The sequence below is a fragment of the Macaca fascicularis genome, chromosome 7 (assembly GCF_037993035.2).
Source record: "Macaca fascicularis isolate 582-1 chromosome 7, T2T-MFA8v1.1".
Lineage (NCBI taxonomy): Eukaryota > Metazoa > Chordata > Mammalia > Primates > Cercopithecidae > Macaca > Macaca fascicularis.
Window position 1 is genome coordinate 87,624,168 of NC_088381.1, and position 25,655 is coordinate 87,649,822.

At 37.4% G+C, this 25,655-nt stretch overlaps 2 protein-coding genes across 2 annotated transcripts; both read right to left on the bottom strand.

Moving 5' to 3' along the window:
* Positions 1–1,779: 1,779 nt before the first annotated feature.
* On the bottom strand, positions 1,780–3,062 carry LOC107126385 (olfactory receptor 4N4C). Its single transcript, XM_015453475.3, has one exon. It carries the CDS (start codon positions 2,704–2,706, stop codon positions 1,780–1,782), a length of 927 nt encoding a protein of 308 aa, XP_015308961.3. The 5' UTR covers positions 2,707–3,062.
* A 17,470-nt stretch (positions 3,063–20,532) lies between these two features.
* On the bottom strand, positions 20,533–21,617 carry LOC102133454 (olfactory receptor 4M1). The gene has a single exon (XM_005560656.4). It carries the CDS (start codon positions 21,516–21,518, stop codon positions 20,577–20,579), a length of 942 nt encoding a protein of 313 aa, XP_005560713.2. The 5' UTR covers positions 21,519–21,617; the 3' UTR covers positions 20,533–20,576.
* Between the last annotated feature and the right edge of the window lie 4,038 nt (positions 21,618–25,655).

Here is a 25,655-nt window from a genome sequence, read left to right on the forward strand (position 1 = left end):
AATTTCATGACATTTTACCATGAAACAAATTGGCTTCCTTTCTTCTCTCTCTACCAAATTTGGGGGGCAAATATATATTTATTTATATATTGATTAAATATATATAAAATATATATTTATAAATATATAAAAATATATTACATATTTTATATATGTATATGTAAATATCGGGAGAACCCACTCCCGATGGTTACGTGGGTTCTCTTCTATTTCCTAAGTGTCTTAGCTGGTTTGAGAAATTAAGGGAAAGAGCACAAGAGAGAGAAATTTAAAGCTGGGTGTCTGGGGGAGACATCACATGTCGGCAGGATCTGTGATGTTCCCTGAGTAAAACCAGCAAATTTTTATTAGCAATTTTCAAAAGGGGAGGGAGTGCATGAATAGGGTGTGGGTCACAGAGATAACATGCTTCACAAGGTAATAAAATATCACAAAGCAAATGGAGGCAGGTCGAGATCACAGGACCACCGGATGAGGTGAAATTAAAATTGTTAATGAAGTTTCGGGCACACATTGTCATTGATAACATCTTATCAGGAAACACAGTTTGAGAGCAGACAACCTGTCTGACCAAAATTTATTAGGCAGGAATTTTCCTCCCTCTAATAAGCCTGGGAGCACTACAGGAGACGGGGGCTTATTTCATCCCATCAGCTTCGACCATATAAGACGGCACGCCTTAAAGGGGCTGTGTATAAGCCTACCTTCAGGGCGCATTCTCTTTCTCAGGGATGTTCCTTGCTGAGAAAAAGAATTCAGTGATATTTCTCCTATTTGCTTTTGAAAGAGGAGAAATACAGCTCTGTTCCGAGCGGCTCACCGGCAGCCAGTTCAAAGTTATGGCTCTCGTTCCCTGAACATCGCTATTATCCTGTTCTTTTTTTAGATGCCCAGATTTCATATTGTTCAAACACACATCCTCTACAAACAATTTGTGCTGTTGACACAATCATCACAGGGTCCTGAGGTGACATTCATCCTCCTCAGTTTATGAAGAAGATGATGGGATTAAGAGATTAAAGTAAAGACGGGCATAGGAAATTACACGAGTATTAATTTGGGGAACTAATAGATCCATGAAATCTTCACAATTTATGTTCAGAGATTGCAGTAAATACAGGCATAAGAAATTATAAAAGTATTAATCTGGGGAACTAATAAATGTCCACGAAATCTTCACAATTTATGTTCTGCCACGGCTTCAGCCGGTCCCTCCGTTCAGGGTCCCTGACTTCCCACACATGTAAATATAGATATTTATAAAATATATATAAACATTAAAATTATATAATTTTTAATTATATTATATATATATAAGACTACATATATAGTCTTTTGCACAACATACTTGCAACATACATTTGGTTTTTGATATTTTACAGCTTATTAATCTCGGCCTAAAATCTTGCTGATGTTGCTCTAACCAATAGAGGAAAGCATTGTAGATGAGCTGCTCCTTTGCTTAAAACATTAAAATGGATTCTTACCACAATTAAAATACGAAAAATTTCTTACCTCAGACTAAAAGACCCTTGCAGTCACATAAAACTTAACCCCTAAATTTCTCACACTTACTCATTATACTTCAACAACTCTGGGGTTTCCTTTATATTCTTTAAACATAATAAGTTTATTCTCTCATTATGCATAACTCTCCCCCATTGCCTACAATAGTACCTGGCAAATGGGAGGTACTCAGTGAAAAACAGGACTTGTTAAATGAGTGATATGAATTCCAGCCAGAAGTCCTCCTTCTCAGTTTCTTATTATAAAGTCCACTTAACAGACTACATGCCGACTCAATAACCTCTTCATGGAAGTTTTCACTTCCTGGTTGCGAAGGGTATAAATCATAGGATTCATCAATGGAAAGATCACTGTGTGAAAGAAAGAAACCACCTTGTCAGCTGGTAAGGCCCTGAAGGGGCGAGTGTAGATGAAGATAGCAGGTCCAAACATAAGAAGTATAATAATGACATGAGTGATGCATGTGGACATGGCCTTGTTCTTCCCTTCAGCAGCTGTCCTACGAACATGGCAGAGGATGACTGCATAGGAAGCCAGAAGCCCCAGAAAGCACAGAAGTGTCATCAGGCCACTGTTGAAAACCATCAGAAGCTCTACCACAAACGTGTTGGTGCAGGCCAGCTTGATGACCTGTGGGACATCACAGAAGAAGTTGTCCAGCTGGTTTGGGCCACAAAAAGGCAAGCGGAGGATGAGGACCACCTGGATAATGGAGTGGACAAAACCCCCAAGCCACAGAGCCAACAACATTGCATAGCAGGCTCTAGGGTTCATGACAGTTAAATAGTGCAGAGGCTGGCAGATGGCGATGTAGCGGTCAAAGGCCATCACAACAAGGAGTAATCCCTCCCCTCCTCCAAGGAAGTGTAAGAAAAAGAGCTGAGTGATGCAGCCTCTGTAGGAGATTACCTTCTTCTCAGAGAGGAAGTCCACCAACATCCTGGGAGCCACAGTAAAGGAGTAGGATGCATCCAGGAAGGCCAAGTTGCCCAGAAAGAAAGAGAGGGGGGCTGTGAGACCAGGATCTGACTTTATGGTGAAAATGATGAGGAAATTTCCAGGGAGAATGATAAGGTAGAAAATTAAGATCAGCACAAAGACCAAGAGCTGAACATCTTGAGACTGAGTCAGACCAAGGAGGATAAATTCTGTCACTACTGTATTGTTTGCTATCTTCATTTCTTCTGCCTATGGAATATCAAAGAGTTTATTTTCATGTGTTACATCTAGATTATAGTTCTTGAACTAAACACAAGGTATGCCACATTTATATTATTCTATCTGTCTTAACAACCCAAGAAATCACTTCTACTGTTTATGCTTCCTCGTGTCATGATGGCTAACACCCTGGTCCTGAAGCCACATTCTTCCTTCTGTTTCAGTCCTGAGCTTCTGTTTAAGTGTTCACTCATGTGCGACTTGGATGCTACTGCTCTGAATGTGTTCCTGATTTGTATGAGGCACAGGAAAATTTTTCTTACTGAGAAAAAATTTAACCCCAGTTATCGAGGTCTTCATGTTTTGCTTTGAATGGAAGATGAGCTGGGATTGACAGCAAAGAAGAATGACAGAGCTTTTCAAGGGGACAGAAATGTTTCATTTTTAATTATAATGGTTATATGTATCTATTTTTGTCAAAACTTATTGAGTATTGCACTATATAGCAATTAGTACAATTTATTTTATATAAATGATGCCTTAGGAATGTTAATCTAAAAACTTTTATAAAAGCAACTGTACTTACCAGAAATAATTCCCTTTTCTCTATAGAACATCAACCGAACAAACTGGTCTAAATATAAAGACTCTTGGTCACTCTGGAGCAAACAAGATCTGAGACTTCTCTGTACAGTGGCCTCCAAATTGAGACTGTGCTCCCGTTTGGGGATGTGTGTGATAATTTATTGGTATGAAAGCAATAATAGGAGAATTTCTACACTTACATTATTATATCCTATGGTTTGAAGTTTTATTTTTGAACATTTTACAGTTTATATAGAATCATGGTATAATTGAATATGAAATGCATAAAGAAGATACGTATGTTTTTGGTGCATGCTGAAAAATGGTTTGTGGTTGAAATAAAAAAAAATAAAAGCTAAAGATCTTGAGCTAGAACAAAACACTACAATGTGATACGGAAAAATATTTCATATGCTTCTGTTACATGGCACATTTGTTTTAAAATAATGTGGAATATGAAGTGTAGAGTAGAGGGAAAGAGGTTCATTAACTAACTGAATGAGGAGACAGCATGTAAAAGGAGAGGGAAAGAAACAAAAACAATAAAGTTCCAAATTAAGAAATCAAAGAAAACATTTATAATGGCACATCTATTTGAAACATCAAAAGACATGCTTTCTAAAATGTATCTAACCCTGATATATTAGTTAATAGCAGAGGTTTTCGGTTATGGTCAAAATTGGGAATTATGAAAGAAGTACCTAGGCCAGGCACTGTGGCTCACACCTGCAATCCCACCCTTTTGGGAGGCCAAGCTACGTGGATCACTTGAGGTCAAGAGTTCGAGACCAGCCTGCGAAACCCTGTCTCTACTAAAAATATAAAAATTAGCTGGACGTGGTGACAGGAGCCTGTAGTCAAATCTACTTCAGAGGCTGAAGTATGAGAGTCGCTTGAACATGGGAGGTGGCAGTTGCAGTGAGTCCATATGCACCACTGCACTCCAGCCTGGGTGACAGAGCAAGACTCTCTCTCCAAAAAAAAATGTATCTTACATCACATGTATGTACATCACACAGACACACATACACATGTATTGTATCCTAACCAAAACAGAAGCATAGACTTTTACATATGGTACCCTTCTTCTTTTCTTATTTCCTTTTTTTTTTTTTTTTTTTTTTTTTGGTACTTGGCCATTTATTGACCTTAATATTTATCAGTCTTTCTGTGCATATAAAACCTGCTAATAGAAAAGTCAGGAATCCCTCTCTGCTTACTCTTAAGTTGTGTGCATCTTGCACATTATTATGCAGTTTGTTATTTCACACTTACAAAATTTGAGGATATATTTGAGTCACAGGAGCAACTTTTAAGTATCTCTCAGATTGGGAGTTATAGGTTCTTGCACTATACCTTGCATTTTATTCCCTATCATCCACTTCTGTTCTCCTGTTGACTCTGTAATATCTGGAACCCACTACCATCAAATATCTGTTATTCACTGTGTTCCCTTTGTGTACTTCCCTCTAAGCTCTTTTGTTATACCGATAGTGCTCACATTATGCTCATTATGGATCCAGAGACCAAATATATATATTCATAAGGACATTCCTCTAGGTAAAATGAATTAAGTCCTAGCAAAATAAAAGTACAGAAATCCCTGCAAAGACAAGCTTGGTCTTGTCTAACTATATTAGAAAAACATAACTATATTAGAAGGATCCTCAGTGGAAGCTGATATAGAAATCTGAATGACTGCCACTCCCTCTATCCTCTATTTCAGTTTCAACAGAAACAAAATTTCATCTGTTTCTGACAATGCTGGAGCAGCACAGAAGAGGAAACAGTGATGGCTGGGGGCACACACACGTTCCAGCTAAAGGCTGCCCTATGCACTGTTCATGTTTAGAGTCCAGGATCTTGTTAGAAAGTTCATGGAGCAGGTGTTTCGAGACTTGATTCCCATCCTCAGGCACTAATTCATTCATTCATTTTTCTTTATATTTCCTCATGCCTCCTTTTAAAATATTTCTTTTATTATCTTCCACTCCCATCTTGTCAAATATTTCTACACTTCATTTTTTAAGTTATACTTTTCCTTAAGTTGGTTTCTCTTTCTCTATTTTATCTTCTCTCTTTTTCTCTCTCATATTTGTTCTCTAATGATTCCCCTTGCTTTTATCTCTGTCTTTTATTTTTTCTCCTTTGTTGCTTTTATTTCTCAATGTTCTTGCAGTTTCCAGTATTTTTCCACTCTCTTCTTGTCTTCTCTATTCATTTCTCCTTTATTAGATCTGTTTGCCTTCCCATTAATTCTGAGAAGCATCACTATTGTTTTCTTCTGAAACAATAGTAAGGACAGCACATGAAGTTCCTTCACTCCAATTTTTCTAAGGATTAAAAATACCTAACCCCCCTTTTGTACTAAATTACTTTCCTTGAATAGTATCCTCCTTAAAATACACTGTGTGAACACTTTTAAATTATTTCCCATTACCTCAAATATTTTATTTGTTTGTAACTGATCTTAATAAAAGTGGCACTACTCACCTTTATACTTGAAAGAAATTGCTCATTAATCCACCCTACCAGCAAAAATACATTTAATAAATGTCCCCAAAATAAGAATGTGATGTCTATTAATATGTGCTATCTAGTTTGTAACCCATAACCTATTTAATTACTAATTTTTTGTGTATTCTGAGAAATGTGAATAAAGTTAAAGAGTATCATCAAATCATTAACTGATACCAATGTTTATAAGGCCATGATTTCTAGGCAAAGTAATGGATGTCATTTTAAAAGCCCTAATTTGGGCATCTGCCTATCTGGGTTTAAGTTCTTCGTCCTGCAATTTTTTTAACCCTGAGATCTTGGGAAGGTCATCTTCCTTAGCCTGAGTTATTTTATCTCACTGTGTTGATTTATGAATATCATGAGAATGATAGCAATAAGTAGCGTATTGAAGTCTGACTAAACCAAAACTAAACCAGGAAAAAATGTACATATCAAGAGGAGCTTTAGTTTCTAAGAAGTAAATATATTATATAGATCTTCTGTCCCTGCCTTTGAAATGAGTCGCTGGGGTAAAGGTGTAAATTTAAGAGCTTACAAGAAAAGAATTTATGGAGGCCCCACTTCAGCCAGCTGTCAAAGCCCCGATTGGTATATGGTAAGACTATTTATGAAAGAACCTCTCATCCCAGCAGGTGTGGGAGCTAGTCAGAGCAAGTGTCCTCCAAAATCGTGAAGTTGGTGAAGATTTTCTCTGCAGTCTAGCATTTCTGCATTGGTTACGATTTCTGTTCCCTCACGTCTTTCAGTTAATAGATATAGGTTCAGGACCAAGTATAAACATTCCCAAGGCAATGTTAATAAAGGCTTTGTATATTCCCAATAAATTAATTCTAAATATTAGGAGAACAGGTTATTATATATCCTGTTCTTATATAATATCTTATATTATTAAGAACAGGTAAAAGGTGCTACTGTATTATTGAATTCAGATTCAACATATTAATCTATTTCTGTTATAATTCTGATCTTTGCATTTCAAGGCAGCAGATGTCCCACCTGAGGTGTTACAATATCCGTTTCCATTTCTTCCTTCTTTATGTTCCTTATAAACATGGAGAATGGCAAAAACATTTACCTCTCTAGTAATCTAATGTTCTTCTCAGACAGCAGATATCACCTCCTTATAATAGAAGGAACAATAATCGATTTTTCCTGACTTCATTCTTAAATATCTCTTCTCACTGGGGAATCTCTTACACTTTGAAATATGCAACCAATCTGTGATGCAATGGAGAATGTACTTTGGGAATTTGAAGGCTAAGAAAGCTGCAAAACACTTTCGATGGGAATTGTTGAAATGCCAACAAAATATAGTCAAAGAATGAGACTAGAAACATGTTATATATAAACAGTCAAGTAATATGATTTAAAAGTCACTATGTCACTGCTAAGTTTCAAAATCAACATTCTATCAGTGACAGAGATTACAGAATAGCCAGCATGTTTATTAGGTCCATGTGGGCAGAAAGCCAAAAGAGGTTATTTTATTTCTTACATTACTATTTTTTTAAAAGTATATAATAGGAAATCATTGCTATATCAAGAAAGGAAGTAATGTGGTCAGGTAGGTAGTATATTAAATTCAATATATTTGTGGTGACAAAGAAACAGGCAAAGAAAACTAAATGATATTCACAAAGACTCTTGGGAATAGTCCTTCTTGGAGAAGAGAACTGCACTTTGAAGGACTAATTCCTCACAAAGAGAGGTACTCTTAAATACACCCTGTTGTGGTCTTGGCATTTGTTGTTTTCATTTTAGGAATAAGTGTCTCCTATGTTCCACTAAGCATTGACAACTATTTTTTTAATTAAATATTACTAAACAGAAGAAAAGTACTTAAGAATCATATAGTAGAACACAATATAATTAAATTTCAGTAGATTTATTTTTATTTAAAAAGATTTTCTTGTTTTAAAAATTAAAACACTAAACAATTTTTCAACAAATATAATGCATAATCAAAAATGTTTTGTCCTAATTTATGTCCAATTCAGAAAAAAAAAAGTGGGAAAAATGGAAAATGGGAAAAAGAGAAAAAGGGAGAAAGAGATACACAAAATCATAAAGGTCAAAAAAGGGTGGGGAGAAATGCAACAACAGGAATAAATGCAAAGAGAGTAATGGAATAATAGGAACTAAAAAGACAGAGAGGCACAAAAATGCATATTTTGCAAAATTATATGTACCAAATAAACTAAAAAACACAGTGTTTACTTTCTTAAAAGAAACAGAAAACAAGTGATATAAGTAAAGAAACGTGGGAAAACATTCCCATTTTAGAGTATATTACAGTCTTTCTTGAGCCAAAGACTTTTTAAAATATGATTTTTTCATAATTATAGACATAATTAGGGACTTTGCTTCCTAGTGTTTTCCACAATACTTAAAATGAAGGTAGCCCGATGATCTAAATTAATCCTTAGAATGAAGGCTTGTTATTCCTACCAGGAAAGATCTGTCTCTTTAGACTATCTTAGAAGCTAAAACCATGAACCAGGTTGTATCGTACTGTCTGCAATGCAGCACCAAACAAGACAGAAAGTGTCCCTGTTCCTGGGGATTTTACATCCTAATGCATGGAAACAGACAATAAACAAACATACCAGAGAGAAAACAACTGATTGTAATGAGTGCTATGCTAAAAATACAAGAGATGGGGGAAGAGACTACTATTCCAAGTGAGCTAGCCAGGGAGGGCCTTTCTGACAAGGTGACAACATTTCAACTAAGATCTGAATGACAAAACTACACCATCTCTGTGAAGAAGATAGACTTGTTGAAAGCTCATGAAGGGAGAGACTGGTGCATTGAGAAGCAGAAAGGAGGCTAGTGTGGCAAGACAGTAGTGAGCAAATGGAAAAAAGTGTAAGGGAAGATAGAGAGGTAGAGCCGATATAGGCCAAGTGGCAATCAGTTAACATACTATGTGTGAGATGTAACAGGCAGAGGAGTGTTCCTATCTGATTTACATGTTTAAAACGTTATGCCGGCTACTGAGTGAAAAACGGGCTACAGAATGCAAGAGGTGGAGGCAAGGGGAACAGGAGGGAGCATCTGAAGTACTATTAATATAAATAAGAGATGATGGTAGGTTAGGTTAAGAGGTAAAAAAGAAGACAGAAGAAAGAATTTATACCAAAGATAAACTTTGGAGAGATAATCAATGGGACTTATTGAAGGACTGCATATGAGAGGTATGGAAGCAAGAATAACTCAGAATTTTTAATGGCATTACCATAAGGTTGGAAATCAGGAGGTGTGCTTTAAACATACTTGACTTTAAAAATGTATTTAATTTTTGAATAGGTAATATATCCACATTTTTAAACAAAAAATAATACATATGGTGAGAAATTTCCTTCTTATATCTGTCCCCTATATGCCCATTTCACCCCATACCTCAAAATTGGAAGCTAATATTAATTTTTGTGTCCTTCAAGAAATTGACATGTATTTACAAGCAAGCATGAAAATAAATTCTTGGTTGTATTTCTTAGAATATAATTTACATACATTAAAATACACATATCTAAGTGTTCAACTTGGTAACTTTTCTGTTAAATATATGCACTTTAGAAACTACTATTCCAAACAAGATAAAGAATATTTCCATCACTCCAGAAAGGTTTCTTGTGATCTTTGACATCCACCCCACCCATCTATCATCATAATGAGCTTTCATCTTCTAATTCCTAATAGCATAGATTAGTTTTGCCTTTTCTAGGATTTTATAAAAACAGAAGTATATGACCTGTGCTATTTTGTATCTGGCTTTTAAACCCAGCATTATGATTTAGAGATGCATGTGTGTTGTTGCATTTTCTGTAGTTGTTCCTTTTTACTGCTGACTAATGTTTCACTATATACTTAACCCTAAGTTTGTTTATTATCATTTTATCCTTTTATCGACATTTGGGTTGTTTCAAATCTTAGGCCATCAATAAGGTTTTCATTAACATGCCAATTTAAATCATTTCATAGACATGTCTTGGCTAAACACAAATGGGATTGTCCGGTCATAAGGTAGCTGTTTGTTTACATCTACCTGAAATTACCTGAAGTTTCTATTCAGTTTTTCAGAGTGGTTAGCCATTGTAAATTCCCAACATCAATGTATGAGAGTTCGAGTTACTCCACCAATTAATTCATCAATATTTGGTGTTGTGTTTTACTTATGCCATTATATTTCCTGCATTTCTAATACCTTGTGCCTTCCTAACACTGAAGGAACTGTCCCTCCTATGGCTAGCCAATTCCTAGAGATTGTAAAAGTCTCACTTGCAACCAATCCAGAACCCATACTCCAGCTACTTCTTTTATCAGGTGCCCATAGAGCTATTACACTCCAGGCCACTATTTCCCTTCCCTAATCACCCCAGGGCCAAGTAACACACTTAGAGACAGTGCCTATCCTCCAGAGCCCACTGGAATTATTCAATTTAGCCAATCCTAAACCCGCTTATCCTGTCCCATCTATTTCTTTCCACAGAAACCATGATAAAGGCTCTTACCCAAGTTTTTCCCATTTCCCCACTCACCTAACCAGCCTCCTGTTTCTAGGAATTTGTGAGTCTAAAAACTTCTTCCTTCATGACAGTCATTTCCATGACTGTGTGTCTTACCATTCCTGATTAAAATAAATACCGGGCACCTTTAAAACAATTGGTGCAGCAGACAAGGCCTACGCCTTGATGGCGGCTGCATTGTTTTTGTCAGTAGTTGCCACAGGTTCCCGACATAAAACTGTGGAGTTCGGAAAGCTGAGTTCTCCCAGCACTGCTGCATAGTCTAGAGTGTCAAGTGCCTGGGACAGAGCACCTAGAGGCACTCAACATATTTCTCCAGGTTGGTACAGCATCGGGGTCCAGGAGAGAGCATGTGAGGGTGAGGGTGTATTGGTAATTGGCTATATCAGCTTCTAGAAAGATTCCTCCAAAGAGGATGAGAACTGATGGCCTTGCTAGTGCCATGGGATGAATCTGGTCCACTGACCAGGCAGCACTAACAAGCAATGGGGAAACTGAGTCATTTTTATGAAAGTGTCTCATCTCCAACATGTTATATGTTCCTTAGGCACTTCATAAACCTCTTCCTCTTTTCTTTCTAAGCTATTTTGTCCTGTTCCTCAGAGTAGTGGGAGCGTGCTCTGCCTGAACACTTGATCCTGTGTTCTGGACCATTCCCTGCTGAGTAATGATGTGCATCTTTTCGTGAACTTGCTAATCACTTGTATATCTTCTTTTCTGGAGTGTCTGTTCAAATTTTTTGCTGATTTTTCTTTACTTGAAGAGAGAGAGAAACAGGGAGATTAAGAGAGACCAAATTTTCTTCCCAGTGTATGATTTGCTTATTAATTTGATGATAGTGTATTTTGATGAGCAGTGATTTTTAATTTTTTGAGGTTCATTTGATCAGTTTTAATGATTACAGCTGCTGTTATGCTGCTTATGAAATCATTACTTATTCTAATTTTGTAAGCAAATATATTCTTCTATGTTTTCTTCTAGATACTTTATATTTCTAGTTACTACATTTAGGAGTATAATCCAGCTTAAATCAGTTTTTGTGTAGGCAGTGAAGTAGAGGTCCAAGTTCATTACTTTCCATACATGAATTCAGTTATTCTAGCCTCATTTATTTAAAACTTCTCTTTCTTAAGTAATGGCATCAGTGTCTTCATCAAAAATCAATTTACTACTTCTGTGAATCTGTTTTTGTACATTCTACTTTTGTTACATCGATCTTCATCAAAAATCAATTTACTACTTCTGTGTGTCTGTTTTTGTACATTCTATTTTTGTTCCATCAATTTGTCTATCATTGCACCAGCGCTACATAATCTTGGTTACTGTAGCTTCACAGCAAGCCTTAAAATCAGGTAGTAGAAGTTCTCTTTTTTTCTTTTTGCTAACCAATATCAGATAAAAGCAGTCTTATTGTTATCAAAAAATAAATACTTTAAAACATAAATATTGATTTTTTTAAGTAAAATGAATACATGAGAAAAATTGACTTAGAATCAACTCTGAGACATGTTATAGTAAAACTATAGGACTTAAAATATAAAGAAAAAATCCTATGGGCCTCTATGCAAAAAAAAAAAAAGAAAAAATGACCTAAAAAAAGATTTCTCCCTTATAAGTTAACATTAGATTTCCTTCAACCAAGAGAAGACTTGAGGAAAGGATAAAATCAGGATCTCTTTGAGTGGGAAAGAAAAAAAATGGGATGAAGGGGTACAAAGCATGCTCCAGAGTTAATGATAACATTCCTTTTTAATAAATGTGATAGGATGCCTGGGTTTATAATTTATATGCCTATTGTATCTCCTTAATAGAAAAGTCTGTACAAATAAGAAAAGTAGTATTATAATTAACAAACTTTAGGTGGGAAACAGGTGGGAGAAAGTGCATAGTATTTGCTTCAACTTCATTTCTAGAAGTCAGAGCATATTATTATAAAAATTTATGTATAAACATGTTTAACATAATGGAAAGGTAAAATTAAGAAAGATAATTTTTAATGATGATAATCTGAGTTGGAGGAAAGGAAGTATATACTAATTTTATCATTGCTCATAGTATAAACCTAGTAGATATTATCTCAATATTCCAGAAATTATTTTATAATATGAGGCACAAATGTAAACCCTAGAAATGTGCTGCCCACTTGGTAGCCATTAGCCACATGTGACTATTTGCACACTTGAAATGGGACTGGTACAACTGAGGAACTGAGTTTGAAAGATTGTATATTGGTTAATTTAAACTAACATAGCCATATGTAGCTATATTATATACCAGTGGTCCCCAACCTTTTTGGCACCAGGGAACAGTTTTGTGGAAGACCATTTTTCTGTGGACGGGGTCTGGGGGTGTTTTCAGGATGAAACTGTTCCACCTCAGATCATTAGGCATTATATTCTCATAAGGAGCATGCAACCTAGATCCTTTGCATGCACTGTTCACATTAGGGTTTGCTCTCCTACGAGAATCCAATGCCGCGGCTGATCTGACAGGAAGTGGAGCTGACAGGTGGTAATGTTTGCTCACCCGCTGCTCACCTCCTACTGTGCTGCCTGGTTCCTAAGAAGCCACAGAGCTGTCCATGGTCTGGGGGTTGGGGACCCCTACATAGTATAAATATATAGGACAGGTCTAGCATAATACAAGGACCTTAATCCATTAACTTTCATAATATTCTTTCTCATTTATTTCTTATTTTTTCTCTTGGATTTTTTTTTTAAGTGTTCTAGAGATTTACTCAGGCTTTGCATAAGAGAAAAATACTTTTTTTCAACTTTTATTTTAAGTTCAGGGGTACAAGTGCAGGTTTGTTACATAGGTAAACTTGTGTCGTGAGGGTTTGTTGCATAGATTATTTCATCACCAAGGTATTAAGCTTCATATCCATTAATTATCTTTCCTGATCCAAAACACCATGGTACTGATACAAAAACACACACACAGACCAATGGAACAGAACAGAGAACCCAGAAATAAGACCACACACCTATAACTATCTGATCTTTGACAAACCTAACAAAATAAACTTTTGATGGATAAAATTAATGAGACTGTGGTGTTGTTTCTGTGGCATAACCTATGAAAACTAAAAACTAACCAAAGCACAAGGTAAATTTTTACCTTATTTCACAGAATATCTATTACAAACGTGAGAGAAAAAAATAAACATCTGTGTGTAAATATATATATCTATATGTATAGAATATTACATCAAAAGGATAGCTATCATTGTTTCTGGGTGAATTTCATATTTTTTCATTTCCTGAATTAGCTGTAATAAACACATCATTTTATAATAAGAATAAAAGTAAATCTGTGTCCTCACCATCTTCTAGAAAAACATAAAGACTAGTACATTTAACTCCAACTGTCCCAAATCTTAGTTTATATAAATGTTATTTTCATATACTTCAGTTCTTTCTTTTTCTAAACATGTTTGTTTGTTGTTGCTGCTATCTTATACAGTAGATGTTTGTTTAGATTTATTCACGTACTTGCCAATCATTTTCTGACGTCTCTGATCTCCTATCTGCAATCATGTTCTTTTTTCAACCACATCACTTTAAATTTCTTTCAGTGATTGTGTGCCTGTGGCAAATTCTCTGTTCCTATTTTTCCGAAGATGCTTTTATTTGATTATATTTTCACAGAGATGAAAACTATTTTCTCTTGTCATAATATAAATCTTCACTGGTTTACATTTTTGTTGTTAAAGAAGTGTGATCAGCCGGGCACAGTGGCTCATGCCTGTAATCCCAGCACTTTGGGAGACCAAGGGAGGTGGATCATTTGAGGCCAATCATTCAAGACCAGCCTGGCCAACATAGTGAAACCCCTTCTCTACTAAAAATACAAAAATTACTCGAGTATGTTGGCACGGGCCTGTAATCCCAGCTACTCAGGAGGCTGAGGCAGGAGAACTGCTTGAACCTGGGAGGCGTAGGCTTTAGCGAACCAAGATCAAGCCACTGCCCCGGAGCCTGGGCTACAGAGTAAGACTCTGTTTCAAAAAAAAAAAAAAGGAAGAAGAAGAAAGAAAATGAAAGAAGGAAGGAAGGGGAAGAAGAAGAGGAAGAAGAAGAGGAAGTAGAAGAAGAAGAAGGAGGAGGAGAAGGAAGAGGAATCAGAAAGGAAGAGAAGAAAGGAAGGAAGGAAGGAGGAAGGAAGGAAGGAAGGAAGGAAGGAAGGAAGGAAGGAAGGAAGGAAGGAAGGAAGGAGAGAGAGAAGGGAGGGAGGAAGGAAGGAAAAGAAGAAGAAAAGAAAAGAAAAGAAGGAAGGAAGGAAACCAGTGAAATATTATCCTGACTGCCTTTCCCTTGAAGATGAGCTCTGCTTTCCACATCTGCTTAGTTGTCTTTATTGATCTGCAGTTCTACTATGATGTGCCCAAATGTGCATCTTTTTGTTTTTTTCTTTATTCTGTTGTTGTTGTTGTTGTTGTTGTTGTTGCCAGGTCTGGCTCTGTCGCTTAGGCTGACACGCAGTGCATTGTTGCGATCATAGCTCACAGCAGCCTCAAACTCTCAGGCTCCATTGCTCTCTCACCTCAGCCTCCAGAGTAGCTGGGACTACAATTAGCCTTCAACACCCCAGCTAATTTTTTTCATTTTTTTGTAGAGACTGAGTTTTGTCGTGTTGTTCGGTTGCTCTCAAACTCCTGGGTTCAAGCGATCTGCCCGCCTTGGCCTCCCAAAGTGCTGGGATTACAGGTATGAGTCACCACAACTGCTCCCTAAATGTGTATTTTAAAACATTTATCCTGTTAATATTTTGGTGGGATTCCTGATTTTGAAGTTTGGTGTCTTTTATTAGGTTTAGGAAAATGTCAGCAGTATTTCTTCAATACAGCCTCCACTACATTTTATCTATTCTTTCCTTTGAAATTGATGAGATATATTTAGATCATTTTGTTCTGTTTTCAATGTCTCCTAGTCTCTTCATACCAGTATGTCTCCTCCATGCGTAATTCAGTTCCTTAGCTGTGTGTGCTAAGTTACTGATTCTATCTAATTTACGACTACATACATTTGTTGAATTTTTAATCTGAATCTGAATTTCTCTTTTTCTTAAGATTTTCTGTTTATTTTTACAGCATCTTTATCCCTCTTCATATTTTCATTCTTTTGTTTTTTTAAACATACCAAATCTACTTACTTTACATTCTGTATCTTTTTTGTGGTTTTGATCTTTCACTGTGTTGTTCTTCTGATTCTCCCTCAAAGAGGCTTGCTTTATTGCATATTCACTCATGTCTGACTATAAGCTCTTCTTTCTTTTTTTTTTTTTGAGATGGAGTCTCGCTCTGTCGCCCAGGCTGGAGGGCAGAGGCATGATCTCTGCTTATTGCAAGCTCCGCCGCCTGGGTTCACACCATTGTCCTGCCTCAGCCTCCTGAGTAGTTGGGACTGCAGGCGCCTGCCACCACGATCGGCTAAATTTTTTTTATTTTTTAGTGGAGACACGGTTTCACCGTGTTAGCCAGGATTGTCTTGATCTCCTGACCTCCTGATCCGCCGGCCTCGGCCTCCCAAAGTGCTTGGATTACAGGCGTGAGCCACTGCGCCCGGCCAGCTCTTACTTCTTGAAAGTCTATTTATAGAATATTTTGAGTCCTGGAATAAACATAAGAACCTCCAGAAGATATTGGTGTTTCCTTATGTAAAGAGGCATTACAAGTCTGAAACCAGAAACGTTTAACAAAATTATTTAGTATGCAGTGAACAAAATTATCAACTTGCAATGAATTTCAAACTCAGAAAATATATGTGATCCCACTTGTGTTTCATTAATTTTTCTTTTTTCTCTTTTGCATTTTTGAGGTAGTGAAATTTTTTAAAAAGTTATTTTATACTACCCTAACAATATATCCTTTGGGACGTTAGGTAGTTTTTGAATATATCATTGGTGAATATACCATGGTGTGAACTCTGGGCTCTGTCTGCTATCCATCTGCAGCCCCACCACCAGGCTTGAAAACAGAACGTAAGTCTTCCCAGTAAAAGCTGATTTCTGTTCATTTATTTCTCTGGCTTCCTAATTTTATAACATTTAAAAAGATGTTTATCCAAAACATGTATTTTTTTCTTTTTTTAGTGAGAGATCCACAGGTTGGAAATGGAGTACAGTTCTATGATTTCTGCATTGTCACAGCAGAATAGATAGCATTTATACAGTTATGACCTCTTTTGATGAAATTATCAGAACAAATTTCAGTCAAACATGTGACTAGGACAAAAGGTTGGTATACACACAGATAGCAGATAGCATTTCATATAGTTCTACCTTGCTTACCTTAGTTTTAGTCTTAGGTTTACAGTTTAATAAGCCTAATATTAGATTAAATACAGTAGCCCCCTCTTATCATAGTGTTGCTTTCTGTAGTTTCTGTTGTCCATGGTCAACTTCCGTCCAAAAAATGTTAAATGGAAAATTCCAGCAACAAACAATTCATAAGTTTTAAATTATGCCCCATTCTAAGTAGTATGATGAAATCTCAAGCTGTCCTTCTCCATCCTTCCAGGGACATGAGTCATCCCTTTGTCCAGTGTATCCATGTTGTACATGCCACCTGCACTTTAGTCACTTAGTAGCCACCTTGGTTATCAGTTAGACACAGCATCACAGTGCTTCTGTTCAAGTAATCCTTTTCCTATTTAATAATGGCTCCAAAGTGCAAAAGTAGTAATGCCGGCATATTGTTATAATTGTTCTATTTTATTAGTTGTTATAAATCTGTTACTGTGCCTAATTTATAAATTTTATCATAGACATGTATGTATAGGAAAAAAATAGTATATATAGGGTTTGGTACTATCCACTGTCTCAGGCATCCACAGGTGTCTCGGAACATATCTCCTATGGATAAAAGAAGACTACTGTATAATTATATATATATGTGTGTGTGTGTGTGTGTGTATACCCAACCTTTTGTCCTAGTCACATGTTTGACTGAAATTTGTTCTCTGATAATTATATCCTCCATGAATCAGGCTCAGTTATTAGAGTTTGCCAAATGTTCCCCTTTTCTTCATTGACATTAGTTTCTAATTTCAGATAATATTCCTAAGTAAGCAATTAGTTATCACACTATTTGTATGCCTTTTTCCTTTGTATTACCAGCTTCAATGTTTTCAGTAAATATCCTCCTATAGTACAGTGTGCTGGTATTCGAAGAGCATAGCAAATCAGTGGTCCCTTCGTGTCTGGAATGTGTGAGTTCTTGGTCTCGCTGACTTCAAGAATAAAGCCGCGGACCCTAGCAGTGAGGGTTACAGTTCTTAGAGATGGTGTGTCCCGAGTTTGTTCCTTCAGATGTTCAGATGTGTCCACAGTGTCTTCCTTCTGGTGGGTTTGTGGTCTTGCTGACTTCAGGAGTGAAGTTGCAGACCTTCAAGGTGAATATTACAGCTCATTAAGGGCACGTGGACCCAAAAAGTGAACAGCAGCAAGATTGATCCTAAAGAGCAAAAGAACAAAGTTGCCACACTGTAGAAGGGAATCTTAGTGGGTGGCCGAGGCTAGCTTGGCAGCCTGCTTTTGTTCCCTTAGCTAACTCCACCCACATCCTGCTGATTGGTCCATTTTACAGAGAGCTGATTGGTCCGTTTTACAGAGAGCTGATTGGTCCATTTTGACAGAGTGTTGATTGGTACATTTACAATCCCTGAGCTAGACGCAGAGTGCTAGATAGAAAAGTTCTCCAAGTCCCCACTAGGTTAGTTAGATACAGAGTACTGATTGGTGTATTTACAAACCTGAGCTAGACACAGAGTACTGATTGGTGTGTTTACAATCCTTTTGCTAGACACAGAGTGCCAATTGGTGCATTCACAATCCCTCAGGTAGACATAAAGGCTCTCCAAGTCCCCACTAGACCCAGGAGCCCAGCTGGCTTCCCCTAGTGGATACCGCCCCAGGGCCGCAGGCGGAGCTGCCTGCCCGCCAGTCCCTCACTGTGCGCCCTCAGCCGGCACTCCTCAGCCCTTGGGCGATTGATGGCACCAGGTGCTGCCGGGCAGGGGGTAGCACCTGTCAGGGAGGCTCCAGCTCTGCAGGAGCCCATGGCAGAGGGGAGGCTCGGGCATGGCGGTCTGTGGGTCCTGAGCCCTGGGAGGCAGCTGAGGCCCAGCAAGAATTCGAGCGCAGCGCTGGCTGGCCGGCACTGCTGGGGTACCCGGCACACCCTCTGTAGCTGCTGGCCCAGGTGCTAAGCCTCTCACTGCCTAGGGCCCGGCCCAGCCGCTCCAAGTGCAGGGGCCGCGGAGCCCGTGCCTGCCCGGAACTCACACTGGCTGGCGAGCACCTTGCAGCCTTGGTTCCCGCGGGTGCCTCTCCCTCTACACCTCCCCACAAGCAGAGGGAGCAGGCTCTGGCCTCCGTCAGCCCAGAGAGGGGCTCCCACAGTTCAGCTGCGGGCTGAAGGGCTCCTCAAGTGCGGCTAGAGTGGGTGCCCAGGCCGAGGAGGTGCTGAGAGCGAGTGAGGGCTGCCAGCACGTTGTCACCTCTCACCTTTCCCAAGAACATCAGTCCTAATTTGATGGAAGATAAGTGACAAAAGGAATAGAAGTCTGGCTAGATCAAATACAGAGAAAGGATATAAGGATATAATAAGATGATACAAGATTTAGAAACATAACATCATTTTATTGTGTGTGTATATATATATCTTTTGTACTTCATATTTTTTCGTGCTATGTTACAAAACATTAGAGAAGTCTACTGTTTTATTCACTTCCAGGTGATGAGAAGTCAACTCAAAATCAGGACTCATAATGTCAGTCCGTGCCTTTCCGTTCCTAGAAGAGAAGTAAGGTAGCATTGAAGATGGAAGAAGGTCACCATAAGGAAAAATTCCCAAAGCAGGAAACAAGCTTTGTGTACCACCATTCCATCCTATGCATCCGAGGTACACTGGGTCTGGCACAAATTACCTCCTCAATTAATAAATAAAATCTCTAAATAAATAGTAAGTCTAGGAATAGTTATTTATTTTTATATATTCATTCCTAATGTTGACAAGGATCTAATTCACTTAAAGTTTAGTCCATATTACATTATCAAATTCAAAAAAGAAGACTAAAGCTTAATACACCCAATGCATTCTTGCCCTTCAATGAAAAGATTCCCTAGCTTTGAAATTAAAAACTAATAAATTTAAGTAAAACAACATAACCTATAAAATCAAATGTTCTAATCTACCTTTTACATTCTGAAACTTGGAGAGTAACTGAGTTTTTAGTGCCTGAGAATAGGAAATCAATCCCTAACAATTTTCTAAGGGATCATGGGAACCAATACATCTAGGTCTCTCAATGGGAAAGAACTCTGAATTAAGTGCTAACAAAAGCAGCACCTTACCAATTTAACATGGGAGGCAGAATTAGCAATCATGGAAAACATACAAAAGTGGCAGATGAGATGATAGTTTAGAAAAAAAAATTTACACAGCTAGATGTCTACCAATCCCAGTCAACCTGGAAGCTTTCTCCCCAAGCCTACTTTCACTCTGAAGGATGTAAGTAGGGACTGGCTATAAAAATTGCTAGTTGCCTGGAGGCTTCATCTGGAATGACATGAATCTCATGTATCAGCCAAATTACACTCTGCTTTGAATTCATAAAAAATGTTTTCATAATGTGATAAAATTTTGAGTTGTGTCTCCAAACTGTTGAGTGGACACCACCTGAAATATAAACTGAAATACCTTGTATAAATGAATCCTCATTTTCCATCAACTCTGGAAACAAGAGGAGATAAAGGACAAATAATCTGTTTTTCCAGACCCAGCAAGATGTTTACCAGATACCATTCCACTGAGCCAACACTGAAACATGAAAACAATATTTATTTGCTAACTTGAAGTTAGCTACATTCATATGCTTGCCGTTTACTTCATATTTTTAATGGACACGTCTCCATGTCTTATTTATTTTTCTCAACACGTTCTCCTCAAAGTCAGAGCCTCTGCAGAATAGTTACTCAATTAACAATTAGTTAAAATGTACTTTAGCAGATTATTATTATATCTCAAAATTCTAATAATGATCTGCCAGGAATTTCAGGGTGGGTGTGAGTAAATTTATGTTCATCTTAATTCCTCTATTTTTTCAATATAAAGAGGAATTAATAGAGAAAAATTATAGTAAAATTTAAAGAACACAAATGAAAGGAGGAAGTGAATGCAGCATTATTACTGCAAATACTTCCTGCTTTAGGACAACGATCCTCAGGAGGACTATAAAATGTATAATTTATCTTTCACTTCTCTTTACACAAGATATATTTGGTGACCAACTTCCTCATGGCTACCTTTACTTCCTTGTTTCTCAGTGTGTAAATAATGGGATTAAGTAAAGGGAATATTACAGTATGAAACACAGATATCACTTTATCTAGGGAAAAAGAGTCAAATGGGCGAGCATAAATGTAGATGGATGGCCCAAACATTAGCACCACAATGGTAATGTGGGAATAGCAGGTGGACATGGCCCTGTTGGTATTCTCACCTGAGCCTGAATGTTTCTTGAGCATGGCCAGAAGGAAGGCATAGGACATTAACAGAGCAATGAAACACACCACAGAGATCAGACCACTGCTACAGATCATCACTAACTCCTCTGGGAAGGTGTTGGCACAGGCGATCCGGACAACCTGTGTGATGTCACAGAAGTAACTGTCTAACTCATTGGGCCCACAGAAAGGAAGTCGAACAATGAGAGCCACCTGTATTATAGAATGAATGAAGCCGCCCATCCAGGAGAGAGCCACCAGGATACAGCAGAGACGTCGATTCATGATGGTAGCATAGTGGAGGGGTCGGCAGATAGCAGCATAGCGGTCAAAGGCCATCACTGTGAGCAAGAACATCTCCGAAGCCCCAACAAAGTGTAAGAAGAACAGCTGTGCAATGCATCCACCAAAGGAAATTATCTTCCTCTCCACAAAGAAGTCTATGAGCATTTTAGGGGCTGTAATGGAAGAGTACCAAATATCAAGGAAGGCCAGATTAGCCAACAGGAAATACATAGGAGAAGCCAGATGAGGGTCAAGCCTGATGGCGCAAATGATAAGGATATTTCCCGGTAGGATGAACAAATAGAAGGATAGAAATATAACAAATAGGACTAGTTGGACCTCCCGAGTCTGGGATAGGCCAGTGAGAACAAATTCTGTCACCTTGGTGTAATTTGCAGTTTCCATTTCTTCAACTTACTTTTTTCATAATATAGCTATGAAAATTAAAGAAACTATAATTAGTCCACATAGTATTTAACTAGAGTTATATCACCGCTTTCAAAATTGTCATATGTTCCCTGTCATTAACAGATTACATGAGGATACATTTGGTTTCCCATTTTATATTTGATAAACCAAGAGGGAGAGAGTATATGATGAACTTATAAATTGGAAACATTAAAACTATATGAAGTGTGGCATGTATTTGAAATTCAAATCTCAGCTTGTTAATGTTAACAATCTTACTTTTTGTGAAATTCGGCAATGCACTACTTCTTCCCCCAAACATCTGCGTTAGTAAGAAATATGTGAAGCTACTTCTGAGTGTAGCCAAATTTTAGACTGGCAATCAGAGATGTGGCCTCTTTTTTCTAGATCTTTTTTTATTGTGAAATCTTGCCAACCTGCACACTTAGGCTTGCATTCTAATAGTACACATATAGATCTAGCAGTATTTTAGTTGTAATACAGAAAAGAGGTCCCAAGGCTTCATGAGTAGTGAATGGACATATTTTTCCATAACTGAAACCTGTACAGCTCGATCCTTGGTAACAGGCAACCAGCCACAATCTACAGCTATGCAAAGCCCTATATAAAAATTCTTCTAGCTGTGACCAGATTTATCAATACTGGATACTACACTGACTATAAAATTTTCTCAACATTGCAGGAATGTAAGTGGGTGTAGTGATCTGAGAAATGGGTATGCTTGCTACCCAATTTGATACTGAGCTGATCTGCTCTGCTGTTTCAAGGTGACAATGGGAATAATATTATTTTTAAAATTTTGCTTACTGCCCTGTATTGAACCTGACACCACTAAGTAGAGCAAAACTTGTCAAATAAAAATGAAATAACAATTCACATTACCAAACATGCTTTTCTTTAAGTAAGGTTACAAACTGCCCCACCAAAGTAAGTTTTGTTGTAACCAACAGCCAATATAAGAGAGTTGTTTCTTTTCTGCTTTTCTGCTGATGTGATATTTTTTGGTATTGCCTCTCTTATTAGTTTTTTTTTGCTTTGTTTTGTTGGGTTTTTTTTTTTTTTTTTTTTTTTTTTTTGAGATGGAGTCTCACTCTGTGGCCCAGGCTGGAGTGCAATGGCGTAATCTTGGCTCACTACAAGCTCCGCCTCCCAGGTTCACGCCATTCTCCTGCCTCAGCCTCCCGAGTAGCTGGGACTACAGGTGCCCACTACCACACCCAGCTAATTTTTTGTATTTTTAGTAGAGATGGTGTTTCACTGTGTTAGCCAGGATGGTCTCTATCTCCTGACCTCGTGATCCACCTGCCTCGGCCTCCCAAAGTGCTGGGATTACAGGCATGAGCCACTACACCCAGCCTAACCTCTCTTATTACTTAAAAAGTTAAACATAAAAAAGAATATTTAAAAAGTTAAGGTTCTGTAATACCAAACAATGTGGCTGTGTCCAAACACTTATTGGCACTATGTATACTACTGAGTAAAGAAATTAAGTGTGCCATTTTCAGAACCTACTGACTCAATTTGTACATAATTTTAACATAGATAAATGACCTTCAGTATCTTATAGAAGCATTGCATTTTGAAGAAGGGATGGCTTACTACAAGCAGACACAAAGAAAAAAAGACCAGTGTTTTCCAGGAATCTGGTAGCAAGAGGAAGAAAGGTAAAAATATTCAGAAAGTGAGTAGTGTGGGACTATTTAGAAAAGGGATCAATTTCCCCATGTCCATAAATTGCCCAGAGTGGACCTCACTGAGTTAATTAAGCATATTTAGTAAGATAGAAACATTTTAAATTTGACTTAGGAAGATTTTAATCAAAAGAAAGATAATAAGTTTATCCAGGATGACATATTTCCTGAGATTCCACAAAACAATGATTTTACTGTACTTACCTGGAGGAGGCAGCTCATAGCCCCCATAACTAATAACACAACAGGTATAGCTTATAATTATATACTTGTTGTGTTATTAGTTATGAGGGTTATGAGCTAGTTATATACTAACTCATTTACATTCACTGATAAGTCAACTATGAGGTTCCAACAATCAAATAAATTTCTACCAAAGGCATCTGAAATAATACAATTACTCAGCTCATTTACATATTTTGCTATTATGCTATGTAGTTTTTGACCAGATGGAAGTGATTATTTGTTCTTAAGTAAATAATTGCCCCTTTATTATTGAAAGGAGATGAATATTTTAAAGCAGTAAATACCATTACAAGACCATATGCTTTTTTTTATTATTATGGGGACATGATACAGTGATTCTGAGTGTCGTCATACAAATCACCCCTTCCTCCTCTGCTCTGCTCCGTACCCATTCCACCAAAACACAAGTAGAAAATGGCACTGATCTAGAAAGAATTGAGGTGAATGAGTGTTGATGTCTTGAAAAGACAAACATACATCAGGTATTATGGAATAGAAAGGGTGATTTTACCAGAAAAAGTGTCAAAGATTTTCTTTTGTACCTCAGTGTTCAAGATATGACATAAAATTAGAAACCAATGATGTATACTTTGCATTAAGAACCAAAATCAACCACATTTATTCCTTAGGACAAAAATACAAAGGATTCATCCCTCCACACTCCTTGATGAATGTCTCTCTCCTCTACCCTTCACAAGTGTGAAGTGGAAAAGAAATATTTTGCTGGAGCATCTCAATCCGATAGTCAGGCAGCCAGTCAAACCCTCTACTCCCAAAGCTAGTAATGCTCAGCCACTACTCATAACACACACACACACACACACACACACACACACACACACACCACTACACCATTTCACTTCCTCAAGGAAGAACAAACACCTAGTTTCCCTACATTAACATAACCATGACCTAAAATACCATAAAAGACGCAACAATTCTTATTCTGTCCAGCACTTGTCATTTAACGCATGTCAAAACAAAGCTATCTACATGTGATAGTAAAAAGTATATTCCTAAATATAGAGCCTCTGTGTCACTTCTATAAACTATTCGTTTATTCCACAAACATTTAGAGAGGATCTACTATATGCTACCTGCTGAGACACAACAATGAACAAGGAAGATTCAATATCTGCCTCATCAAACTTCCATTCTGAAAATATAGACAGACAATAAATAAGTAAACAAATAAAAATAAAATATAAATAAGTAAAATAAAATAATTGCTACTAGTGCTAAAAGACAAGCAGGAAATAAAAAGGGGGTGACGGTAGAGTAAATGACGATGGTGTGTGTGATGGAGTATTTTAGAAAAGGTTCTGAGTTGGTGACCTTTTGCTAGCTTTGAAAGTTTGAAGAAAAGCATTTTAAGAAGAGAGAATAGTAATTGAAAAGGCCTTGTGGCATGAAAGAGTTTCTAAGAACTGTAGAAGACCCGCAACTGGTAGAAGAAGAACAGAATAAAGAGTTAGTTAAAGACCAAGTAATGTAACCCACAATAATAAAATTGGATTTCCAATTTTCTTTCAATATGTTTTACAATAAAACTTGGGAGAATAGCTTAATACAATTTGCAATTTAGAAATATCACCCTGGCTGCTATGTGAATAAATTGGAGTAAGACAACATTGCAGGAAAAAAATACATGGCTTAAACTAACAATACAGCAATAACTATTTGGAGAAAGGAATAATTTGTTTAGAAAATATTTAGGAGATGCAACAGGCAGGATTTATCAGTGGATCATATGTTGCTATTGTCATACTACCAAAGGCAGCTGGAATTTAAACTCCACAATGGCAATTTAAAAATATTGTCTTTCTATCTTCTGTGTCTAAAATGAGTCTCATCTAGCACACTCCAGGTCCTTAATAAAATTGGGCTAAATAAACTATACATACTTGGGTATGCACGGCAACACCCCAAGAAAGGCTGGGAATTGTGCCAAGAAAACCCAAAGCAAGCAATTATGTTTGTGGGAAATTCTTGGGGGAGATAAGCCACTCATGAAGACTGACTTAGGGCATTTTTTTCCAAGGTTGCCATTTAGGAGGGGATGTCTATTCCAAATTAGTGCTTATTCTTAGAGCAGTGGTTGCATAAGTTGCTTAAGAAGATTTACTTCATCTTACATCCACCCACCTACTCCTCCTAAGCTTCTGCTCCTCTTTTA